The sequence below is a fragment of the Procambarus clarkii genome, chromosome 65, assembly GCF_040958095.1.
Source record: "Procambarus clarkii isolate CNS0578487 chromosome 65, FALCON_Pclarkii_2.0, whole genome shotgun sequence".
In the NCBI taxonomy this organism is placed as follows: Eukaryota; Metazoa; Arthropoda; class Malacostraca; order Decapoda; family Cambaridae; genus Procambarus; species Procambarus clarkii.
Window position 1 is genome coordinate 17,993,305 of NC_091214.1, and position 12,626 is coordinate 18,005,930.

The 12,626-nt window shown below is 42.0% G+C and overlaps 2 protein-coding genes across 4 annotated transcripts in view; one reads left to right on the forward strand and one right to left on the reverse strand.

Annotated features, from left to right (window-relative positions):
- LOC123771156 (N-acetylated-alpha-linked acidic dipeptidase 2) overlaps positions 1-12,626 on the reverse strand; it is a 34,818-nt gene that overhangs the window by 19,376 nt on the left and 2,816 nt on the right. For all 3 annotated transcript variants that reach the window (XM_069309488.1, XM_069309489.1, XM_069309487.1), the window contains exons 2-4: positions 7,267-7,385; positions 4,203-4,304; positions 3,401-3,557 (exon numbers count right to left, since the gene is read on the reverse strand). In XM_069309488.1, the coding sequence (XP_069165589.1) occupies positions 3,401-3,557; positions 4,203-4,304; positions 7,267-7,385 (378 nt within the window). The remainder of the gene's footprint in view (positions 1-3,400; positions 3,558-4,202; positions 4,305-7,266; positions 7,386-12,626) is intronic.
- Positions 11,760-12,460, forward strand: LOC138355003 (mucin-7-like). Its single transcript, XM_069309711.1, has 2 exons — positions 11,760-11,799; positions 11,925-12,460. The coding sequence occupies exons 1-2, from the start codon at positions 11,760-11,762 to the stop codon at positions 12,458-12,460; spliced, it is 576 nt and encodes a 191-aa protein (XP_069165812.1).

A 12,626-nucleotide genomic window follows, 5' to 3' on the forward strand; every position in this document is an offset into this window, starting at 1 on the left:
GCCGGTAGAACAGAACACGTCCACTTTGCTAGAGATCCCTCACAAGAATGCCTGAAGCTCAGGGCGTCTTGTGGCACACACAAGGGGATTACATTTTGACCAATGGCATTGCAGCAAATGAGCGGGAACCAATCATATTAGCTCGTTCGATGAGCAGTAGCAGGAGTGACGTCATGAACACGTCACGACCACGTCATAGCTGTTATCACGACATAGCTGTTATTGTCCATCGCGCCGGTTGACCCCAGAGGTCAGACGGTCTGGCGTCTACCCTCTGTCCCACGCTCCACCACCGATGTACTTACTCCCTGACCCTTTGGTGGCAAGTATGCTTAACTCCCTGTATCTACTTCCTGCCTGGACATACAGCGGCCTCCGTATTATGAAAGTGTTCCTGGTTAAGTGGGCATTCTGGAGATACCCAACATGGCAGGTCACTATCCAGGGTTAACAGGAATAGGACCTTGTGCACAAGATCGGTGCACTGTGCACAGCAATGAGCCATTCCAGTCAGCTGTGGGGGAATCTTGAGAGACACTCACAGTAGTGATGAGTTGTCCCATGATCATCAAAACTTTGTTCGTTATACAATGTTAAAATGACACTTTAGCTGCAACATGCTTAAGGTGTCACCCGTCTTTGTGCCCAATATTTTAAACGATGAATTATACATAACTGTCTTGTCTATCCTTATAGAAGGATAACATAGTTAGTGCCTTCATTATAAAGCCTTCGTTTTCTCTGAAGCAACAGAAGTCTTAACCCTTGCACTGCGCTCAACGAGATATTTCGTTTGACAGGTGGCGCGAAACAATTTCGAATTTATCATTTCATTATTAAACAGTTTTGGAGTTTCATTAATGTAATTTACCTTCTCTCTCATGTCTTCTGTGGAACTCGGTGTACAATTATTTGCATATTATTTTGAGACAATCTTCAGGATGTCTGGATTTAAATAGCGGGAAAAATAGATATTATAGTAAATAGATATTTTTTAGGTTTAGCTACTCGGAATGAAATGTCCATGTAGCAAGGGCTATAGTGAGCCCGTAATGTGTAGTAAATAGCCCAGTAAATGTCCATGTAGCACGGGCTATAGTGAGCCTGTAATGTGTAGTAAATAGCCTAGTACATGTCCATGTAGCATGGGCTATAGTGAGCCCATAATGTGTAGTAAATAGATGTTCAACAACACATATGAAAGCACACTGACCTCAGGTGCAGCATTCTCTCCCGTCACCTGCTTAGTATGGGCCGACACGCCGGTTGTGCTCTTCTTGAAGCCATATGCTTCAGAAATATCCTAGTCAATATGAACACTATTAAGACACACGTACCTTAACACACTCACAACTGCACCTCTACAGACACTCATATGACAATCACACCTTTATAATTATCAAAAGATGGTACCAAGCCGAGGGAGAATATGTAGCACCATCAAATATGTGGGATATTCAAAAGGCGCTAAACATCACTAGGGATGCCAATACGAGAACAAAAGCGCCTAAGGCGAACTATATCAAAGGTTTCTGCTTCACCGAGGATTCTATCGAGGGGACAAGTGACCGCGCGGGACGGTTGGGAAGCAAGACTCACGCTCGTCCTGGGGCCAGATTCACGAAAGCACTTACGAACCTGTCAAATCTTTTCTCAATCTTTGGCGGCTTTGTTTACAATTATTAAACAGTTAATGAGCTCGGAAGCACCAGGAGGCTGTTTATAACAATAACAACAGTTGAATGGCAAGTTTTCACACTTGTAAACTGTTTAATAAATGTAACCAAAGCCGTCAAAGATTGAGGAAAGATGTACACGTTCGTAAGTGCTTTCGTGAATCTGGCTCCTGGAAGTCAGGCCATTCAACAAGGATATGCACAACTGTAAGAGGGACAATGCAGTTTGGACAATAAGGAGCAGGGCGGCGCTCCATTAAGTGCCCGAGAGTTAAGCGTGTATGACCAATACACAACCTTGCTAGAGCCGTTTCCCACCGTCGGTTACGGGGACACACTACTCTTAAGAGCACGCAGTTTGTTACCAGTAACACAGGATCAACAACCCTGCCAACGGGCATGGATTCAAGAATGAATAACTGGGTAGAAGTTGAAATAAGGAACACCTTTGTGGGAATGGGACAAGTACGGATAGCCTCCTTAGCAGCATTGTCCGCACGCTCATTTAAGGACACGCCAATATGGCTGGGAACCCAGCAAAACTAAGATAAGAGATAAGAAACGGCTAATGTTGAATATCGACTACCACCTGATGGACTGGATTAAATGACACCAGAGCCACGAGGCCACTGCGAGAGTCAACTACGACAACAAAGGAAAACTGAGTGAGAAAACAGTTGACGATGACCATACAGAATTGCATAAAGTTCCGTCATAAAAGTGCTAGTCTCCGAGGGCAGGAAACACATTATTTGCTATTATTTATATATACAAGAGTTCTTACGCAGGTAAGAACTCTTCCGTAAGTTCTTACGTAATGTAAGAGTTCTTACATTCTTGTAAAGCCACTAGCACGCATAACGTTTCGGGCAGACACTTAAATCCTAATTTTCCCTGGAATACGACCCGCCAAATCGTTTAACAACCAGGTACCCATTCACTGCTGAGCGAACAGAGGCTACAGTTCAGGATTAGCGCCCAGTCAATCCTTCTCTGACAGGTTACGAGCCCAGGCCAAAACACTCGCGATGCGCCGGGCGAGTGTTTTACCACTGCGCCACTGGGACTCAAATATACAGGTATATAGATGCGACCAAGAAATATAAAGGAGCAGCCTAGTACACAGTCGAGAGACCTAGACCCATCTGTGAAGACGGAAATGGGGCGGGAGTGTGAAGGAAAGTGTGCAAGGAAAAAGACGTTTCAGAACTGTCGGAGGAGTAAAAGGTTTTGTCATGTGGGTCAGGGTTTGACAATAATTTGAAAGAGGGGCCCTCCACGGGGGCAAGGTTGGAATGACATGAGAAATATTGGTAACACAAACCGAGAGAATCTTGCACCAGAGGAGTGCTCACCAGGTTGGGGTTGGTGTGGTTGGGGCCAGAGGAGTACTCACCAGGTTGGGGTTGGTGTGGTTGGGGCCAGAGGAGTACTCACCAGGTTGGGGTTGGTGTGGTTGGGGCCAGAGGAGTACTCACCAGGTTGGGGTTGGTGTGGTTGGGACCAGAGGAGTACTCACCAGGTTGGGGTTGGTGTGGTTGGGGCCAGAGGAGTACTCACCAGGTTGGGGTTGGTGTGGTTGGGGCCAGAGGAGTACTCACCAGGTTGGGGTTGGTGTGGTTGGGGCCAGAGGAGTACTCACCAGGTTGGGGTTGGTGTGGTTGGGGCCAGAGGAGTACTCACTAGGTTGGGGTTGGTGTGGTTGGGGCCAGAGGAGTACTCACCAGGTTGGGGTTGGTGTGGTTGGGGCGAGAGAGAAGGACATCATAAGGAACAAGATCAGCAGTGTCGAAGCCCAACTTCAAGAAGCGATCTCGTATCATGATAGCGAGCTGGTCGTCCCTCTCAGTGCCGGCCAGGTGGGGCCTCTTGGTCAGCTCCCTGCAACGTACACAACACTTGCAAAACACAACACTGGCAACACACAACACTGGCAACACACTCAACACTGGAGTATAAAGTCTGACAACATAACATTCTATTTTCGAGAGTTGAAAAGGAATATGTAATCCTACAACGATATATTATTACATAGCACTATTCATGTACTGTAATCTCGGATAATAACTGGGGAGAAGGGGGGTGGGCTGACTGTGAGGGAGGGGGGGCGCTGATGGTGAGAGAGAGGGGGGGGCTGACGTCAGACAAACACCCCCACCCACCCACCCCCCTATCATGCAGACACACATAGGTAGTTCGCTTTATACTCCATTCAGTGTTCATTTATACCTTCCCAACTTGCTCCTGTGCCAGGTAAGACCACTACGGGCTCACCATAGCCCGTGCTACTTGGAACTTTTGTTCTGAGTAGCTGAATCTAAAACTAACTTCGTTTACATTTGTTTACCGTTATAAGTTATGTACATTTCTACCATCAATTAGTGTACATTTACTACTGTTATTGCACATCCTTACATAATTTACTTACATGTATTTTCATTAACATACACAACGGTATACATTATATACACATCCACAGGGTCAATATACACCCCCCCCCCATCATACAACCGCAAGAATACTTACATGAGGTTGTTTCTGAGGTTATCTGTGCTGACCAGGTCAATAATCCTCTTATTAATGTTCTCCTCAGACTTCCATCTATCCGTCACCAGTCTCCCCATCACGCTGCAAGTTCAAACATGATATACTGGTTACTAACATGATATACTGGTTACTAACATGATATACTGGTTACTAACATGATATACTGGTTACTAACATGATATACTGGTTACTAACATGATATACTGGTTACTAACATGATATACTGGTTACTAACATGATATACTGGTTACTAACGTGATATACTGGTTACTAACATGATATACTGGTTACTAACATGATATACTGGTTACTAACATGATATACTGGTTACTAACATGATATACTGGTTACTAACATGATATACTGGTTACTAACATGATATACTGGTTACTAACATGATATACTGGTTACTAACATGATATACTGGTTACTAACATGATTTGATATACGTAAATACTGACCAATATTTAGTATTTTTAAATATTAATATTTAGTATTTTTAAATATTAATATTTAGTATTTTTAAATACTGACCAATTTTTAGTATTTTTAAAATATGACCAATATTTATTAATTTAAAAATATTGACCAATATTTAGTATTTTTAAATATTGGCCAATATTTAGTATTTTTTATTTAATATTTAGTTGTTAGAATTATTGACATATTCTATGAGTAACTTGACATAAACGTTTAAAATAAATCATTATTGGAAACTTTGATTTAACTATCTTACTTTTGCCTAATTGTAGACATATTAGAATTTATTATCTATATTAAAATTATTGTTACTCTAGATATAATTGCTTTTATATTATTAGCTATACAAGTTTCAATATTTATATAATTATTAAAACATTGTCTAGGTTACTGTTTTTACTACTAATAATATTAACATAAGTAATCGTTATTTATACAGAGAGAGAGAGAGTGTGTGTGTGTGTGTGTGTATGTGTGTGTGTGTGTGTACACTCACCTAGTTGTGCTTGCTGGGGTTGAGCTCTGGCTCTTTAGTCCCGCCTCTCAAGTGTCAATCAACAGGTGTACAGATTCCTGAGCCTACTGGGCTCTATCACATCTACATTTGAAACTGTGTATGGGGTCAGCCTCCACCACATCACTGCCTAATGCATTCCACCTGTTATTTAGTATTTTACTAAAATACTAGTAATACTAACATACTAGTGATGTGTGTGTGTGTGTGTGTGTGTGTTACAAACACACAAGGGAACTTCAGCGCACACGCGCACACACACACACACACACACACACACACACACACACACACACACAAGAAAATTCACCTTCGCAAATAGAGTGGTAGACGGTTGGAACAAGTTAAGCGAGAAGGTGGTGGAGGCCAAGACCGTCAGTAGTTTCAAAGCGTTATATGACAAAGAGTGCTGGGAAGACGGGACACCACGAGCGTAGCTCTCATCCTGTAACTACACTTAGGTAATTACACTTAGGTAATTACACACACACACACACTGAACTAGTGATCACCGGGCTGATAACTTCCGCAGGTTTTCAAACCATCTTTGGTCCCGTAACTATTGAATCCCCGGCCTGGTGGCGGATCTAAATAGAGGCACCGAATGAAGGAAATGAATGAAGAATCCACCATACCATGTTACTGTTGATCAGCCTGTTGTTATCAGTTAATTACTAATCTTTCCACTATAATAGCCAGCCATCCCACCACCTCAGTCTTAGCTGAGGAAACTACATACTTCAAATTCAAACTCGTAACTGATTACGAATGATTGAAAGCGGTGGCACCCGCCAACAGGTGTATTCATGAAGCAAGCTCAACCCCCGCAGGCAACAATTAGATGAGTGTACACAACACACACACACACACACACACACACACACACACACACACGCACGCACACAGGGACCTGACAGCTGAGTGGACAACGCTTCGGATGCTATTCCTGAGGTTCCGGGTTCGATCCCCGGTGGAGGCAGAAACAAATGGGCAGAATTTCTTTCACCCTGTTGCCCCTGTTACCTAGCAGTAAATAGGTACCTGGGAGTTAGACAGCTGCTAAGGGACTGCAGCTGCCTGGTGTGTAAGAGAGAATTATATGTGTAGTAGATATGATAGAAGAAAATAGGTTGGAAGTTAGCACATTAGACAACCGACGGTTAGAAAGGCGGGGACCAGGAGCTAACATCTCGAACTTGCAAGCAAAACGAGAAAACACACAGTTTTGGGGGAGCCGGTCGGCTGAGCGGACAGCACGCTGGATTTGTGATCCTGTGGTCCTGGGTTCGATCCCAGGCGCCGGCGAGAAACAATGGGCAGAGTTTCTTTCACCCTATGCCCCTGTTACCTAGCAGTAAAATAGGTACCTGGGTGTTAGTCAGCTGTCACGGGCTGCTTCCTGGGGGGTGGAGGCCTGGTCGAGGACCGGGCCGCGGGGACACTAAAGCTCGGAAATCATCTCAAGATAACCTCAAGACACACATACACGTGCTCAACAAGTCTCAAAAGCTGATAAACGTGAGTTGTGGGGAAAGTCTAAGAAGTAATAAACATCAAAACATGGAACGCTAAAGAAAATTGGGATTACATGATCACCACATACAAAATACTCAATGAGCACTGATTCTTTGGCATTGGTGGTAGTGAACGTGATGAAGGAAAAATAAGTATTAAAGTGCCCGTCTGAGACAGAAGAAAGCGCTTAAACATAAAAAAATCCGAATATATAAGTAATTATATATTAAATTTTTCAAGAAATGTAGAAATACTTGATCCTGCGTCACCTGCCTACCAACAAGACCATTCCATCTGACAGACTAATGGGTGTAGAGTCAACAATTAACTAATAATATAAAAACTAAATTTTGCAAGTATTTACCTACTTATAAGTTTCTTAGATTAAGGACCTGCCCGAAACGCTGTGCGTACTAGTGGCTTTACAAGAATGTAAATACTATGCTATGTATCCTCACAATCCCAATGTACCTTCTTGTATATATATAAATAAATAAAATGGGTTTAAGCAATCAGAGTGACCCTCGCACTGACCTGATCTTCTCTTTGTCGCTGTCCGAGACGGTCTCAGTGCCGAAGTGACCAATCAGACCACCAATCAGGAGGCCGAGTGCCGCCGTGGCAACTGCCACAGCTATAGTTTGTGACACCATCTGTCAACAGATAGACAATGTAAGAAAATGACATGCAGTAAGACACTTAAAGTTAAGGCCTGGCTATAAGCCAAATGTTGAAAAGTACACAAATCAATTCACGTAGCCTAATTATGAATACATTGGGACATCTTTTGTATTGATGATGTTGTATTGAGAGCTTCACGGGCCATACAGAGTGTGTGCGCCCTAAACATCTGCATTACACCAATATGCCTAGCATATTGCTGTAATGCAGCCTGTTATTGAAATACTTAGGTAAATCGTGTAGCAGTCTTCATATATGACAAAAATTGCGACAAATGCAAACTGATATATGGTCATGGCTACGATAATGAACCAGCCCGTCTTCCTAAGGTTTCCCCAACGTCAAGAAACTATCATACTAAAGTGCTCTTTTCCTAACCTACCAAAGGACCCAAAAAAGGCCGGGCGTATTTCCAGCGAAATCAGTTGTGAGTCGTGTGTAAACCGTTTTTCATTCATAAACAGGGTGGTTGGCGGGTGCATGGAATCACTTTTCGGTCTTTTGTTTGGAGGACACCCTGGGTTAAAACACTTCCGGAACAAGCAACCCGCCTAGCCTAAGCTACTCTATCCCTTTGAGATGTATTTATTGCTTATCTCAATAAACATACTTGAACTTGAGCAACCCGTCCTCGACTCAAGTCCATTACATCCAGCGGTCAACCCCACAGACGCATTAATAAATTTTAATATGCTGTTCATTCAAAACAGGAATTTTCTCAAGTATAAATTAATATTATAATATATTAACATATTGTGTATATATAGGCATAGGTTAGGTTAGGTGTTTTGGTTCTGTTGGCCATTATTTGTATTTGTAGTACGTGGGTGAAGCATTTATAGCGTTGTGGTTCGAACAAAATTCGTCAGTGAAGCACTTGTTCCGGATATGTTCGAACGTCAGCAGTTGTGAGTCGTGTGTAAACCGCTTTTCATTCATAAACAGCTGGGGTTTGACGGGTGCATGGAATCACTTTTGGATCTTTGTTTGGAGGACACACTGGGTTCGAACACTTCCGGAACAAGTGCTTCACTGACGAAGTTTGTTCAAACCACAACGCTATAAATGCTTCACCCACGTACTACAAATACAAATAATCGCCAACAGAACCTAAACACCCAACCTAACCTATGCCTATAAATACACAATATGTTAATATATTATAATATTAATTTATATTTGAGAAAATTCCCGTTTTGAATGAACAACATGTAAAAATTTATGAATACGTCTTTGGAGGTCGACCGCTGGATGGAATGGACTTGGTCTGAGGACGGGTTGCTTGGTCACGGTTAGTGCATAATAATGTCAGTTGGATGCGAGAGCCATTTAGGAGAGTGGCCAATACTCGCAGTGACTCGTCTGGACAATATATGAAGCCTGTGTTGACCAGACCACACACTAGAAGGTGAGGGGACGACGACGTTTCGGTCCGTCCTGGACCATTCTCAAGTCGATTGAGAATCGACTTGAGTCGATGAAGCCTGTCCTTGACAGCGTCCAGGATCGGGATAAAATCATTTCTTTCCGCAGGAAGTTTAAACTATATATTATGTCATCACACGGAAGTGGTCTTTATAGAAGGTCTGACTGGGCCTGGGAATAACTATGAAGTACTCTTAGTTAAAGGTGATGTTTGGGATATACTTAATGATATATTTAGAAGTCTTTTGGGATATACTTGTTAAAATATTTAGAAGTCTTGGCCATATTCCCTTATCCAGCCCATTATCCTGAATAGCATATCTCATTTTGACGTATAATTCCCCCCCCCCCCCCCCCCCACCTAAGGCCAAAAACTAATGCATACAAAAAGTAGCCGTTCGCGAAATTGATGGTGATGTAACATTTTCTGTCCGTGGGTCGTCGGGTAGGTTAGGTTCGGGCAATTTAGTACATCAGTTTAGTGATGCTGGGAACGCTGGGAAGAACGGGCTGAACAACCGTGTCAAGATCAGTATAATTTGGTCCGCTCGTTCTTCAAAGTATAAATTATACAATTAGAACATTAGCATTTAAAATAACTGTAAGGAGGTAGATCGATATATAAACCAAACAGAAACTACAGCATATTATAATATTATATTTGATTATTCATCTTGTTTGTTTTGCACATTTTATATTAAAGCCAAGCCTGGATATTTTTTTGTAATTTGTTTGTTTTTAAAGTAAAGGATTTTTAAATGTTTTTTTCCCTCTGCTTTATCCTACAGTTTGCCACACTGTGAAGACACCTTTTGCAGTTTAACTTTTTTTTTATTTTTAAATATTTTGTGACTGGCATTACAGACTGCACCACCACCAACGTTACCGTCACAATATATAAATTAATAAATTATATTATATATATATATATATTTATTTATTTATTTATTTATTTATGCATATACAAGAATGTACATAAGGAATGTGAGGATACAAATATGGTAATTACAGTCTTGTAAAGCCACTAGCACGCGCTAGTGTATATATATATATATATATATATATATATATATATATATATATATATATATATATATATATATATAACTTTAGAACACTCTCCCACCAGGAGAGACTAACCCTAGCCAGCACAGATGCTCCACAGCAACTGGCATAGCAGGTATGCCTTTAACCCACTACATCACACTCAGATCCTTAAAAAGAGATGGCAATTTTGGGGTATTTAATCTGCCCAAAGATCACCACCTCCCAAGGGCACCAGAGCTACTGAGAGGTCACTCACGTTCTTTCATCAAGTCCCTGTTAATATGGGAGAACACTGTGTCTAAGTTTTTAAGCACTAACTTGCCTAAACACGCAAGTGAAGCTATACAACTTTGGAACACTTTCCCACCAGGAGATTCGAACCCTAGCCAGCACAGATGCTTCACAGAAACTGGCATAGCAGGTACGTCTTTAACACACTACACCACACTCGTATATATAATTGTGCTAATATATTACAAATATTTTTAGCTGAATGATCATAGGATAAGCCGCAAAAGAATGTTAAATTTAACCTTGGAGTAATGTTGGTGTTCGAAGTCTGGTACTGGTTTGTTGTAGTCGCAGCTTCAGCCATAGTCTACATTTACACACACCAGGGGCCAGATTCACGAAGCAGTTACGCAAGCACTTACGAACGTGTACATCTTTTCTCAATCTTTGCTGGCTTTGTTTACAATTATTAAACACTTAATGAGCTCCGAAGCACCAGGAGGCTGTTTATAACAATGGCAACAGTTGATTGGCAAGTTTTCATACTTGTAAACCGTTTAATAAATGTAACCAAAGCCGTCTAAGATGAAGCAAAGTTGTACACGTTCGTAAGTACTTGCATAACTGCTTCGTGAATCTGGCCTCAGCTCTGGAAGACCACAAACGTCTCACTTCAACGTTATTGTGAACTTCACATTTTCAATAAAATGTCCGGTTTAACTTACAGACCAACTAGCAAATAAGTATACTTGTGTCATACCAGCTCAACAGTTTACCTTGATAATTACCATTTTCTACCAAAACAATGTTTATTGCTAAAGTAAACTCTTGGGGGTATATACTCTACAGTGAGAAGTATCCAAGGTTAGGCTACACCTGTAAGTGTTGACTTCCCGTATGACAATGACATTGTGGTAATATTATTGTATTCATTTGGCTAATTTGCATTCCAAACAAGGCGAATCTGCCTATTAACGATAAGCTGGTTATTGTTATGTATTTGTGTCAGGTGGCAAACATGACAGTAGCAAGGGGGGTAGAAATAGCCTAAGCTACTCTGACTCTTTGAGATGTATTTCTTTCTTGTCTCAATAAACACACTTGAACTTGACAGTACCAGGATACGTTGAGTATGTGAAAGTGTTTCTTCAAATATTCAAGTCTACCATCAGTGACTTTTTTATTGTTGTTGTTGCAACCACTTAAGGCTCCAGCTTGGGTTGTGTCATTCTAATTCGTAACTCATCATGATGATGAGTTAGACTGATTCGTCATGAGTTCTGTTTATTTATCTTGCTTGTCAACAACTCGCCTTGAAACGTGTTCAAATGTTTTCTTCTGAGATTTCACACCCTCCTTGTAAGGCCAATCATGTTGCGCAAGCCTTTTATTAACAGAAACTCGCGTGTTCATTCCTGTTTAGTGATGAGTCAAGGTACACAACTTAGCCAATAATCATGAGTAGCTCGAGTGCCTGACCTAACCTACTAATGGATGTAGCCTTGGCTGCAGGCTACAAACCTATATAAATGATCCCACTTCGGTAACTCGTGCAGGACAACTCGAATAACATTCATAAATTATGAATCTGTTATATTTATGCAAAGTGAGACACGTATAACTGGTTGGGCTATGACACAAAAATGGCGGACACTATGACTGTCCAGACTATGGATACTTCCGGCAATCGTTATTTGCAAGAACTAGAACATCATAAACAAAATTGCAAAAGCACTATGTGGTCGTCCAAAGAAATGATCGTTATATAATGGCAAGATAATTATATTACGAGTATATATAAAGTGTAGAATATAACAAATGTATTGTTTCCTCCCCCTTTTTCCTTCATAATACCCCACAATCATCCGAAACATCACTGCAGCCACCACAGCCACCCGAAACATCACTGCAGCCACCACAACCACCCGAGACATCACTGCAGCCACCACAACCACCCGAGACATCACTGCAGCCACCACAACCACCAGAGACATCACTGCAGCCACCACAACCACCAGAGACATCACTGCAGCCACCACAACCACCAGAGACATCACTGCAGCCACCACAACCACCAGAGACATCACTGCAGCCACCACAACCACCAGAGACATCACTGCAGCCACCACAACCACCAGAGACATCACTGCAGCCACCACAACCACCAGAGACATCACTGCAGCCACCACAACCACCAGAGACATCACTGCAGCCACCACAACCACCAGAGACATCACTGCAGCCACCACAACCACCAGAGACATCACTGCAGCCACCACAACCACCAGAGACATCACTGCAGCCACCACAACCACCAGAGACATCACTGCAGGGGTCTTGGTGATAGAGTTCGGTTCCTTCTCGCCTAAAAAAAGCGCGAATCCCTGGCGGGTCAGAAATGCTTGAGCACCTTTACTTTCACCTAATACCTCTGTTCACCTAGCAGTAAATGGCATTTTAGTATGACCATTTCTTGACGTTGGGAATGCCCGCGAGAACGGGCTGGAACG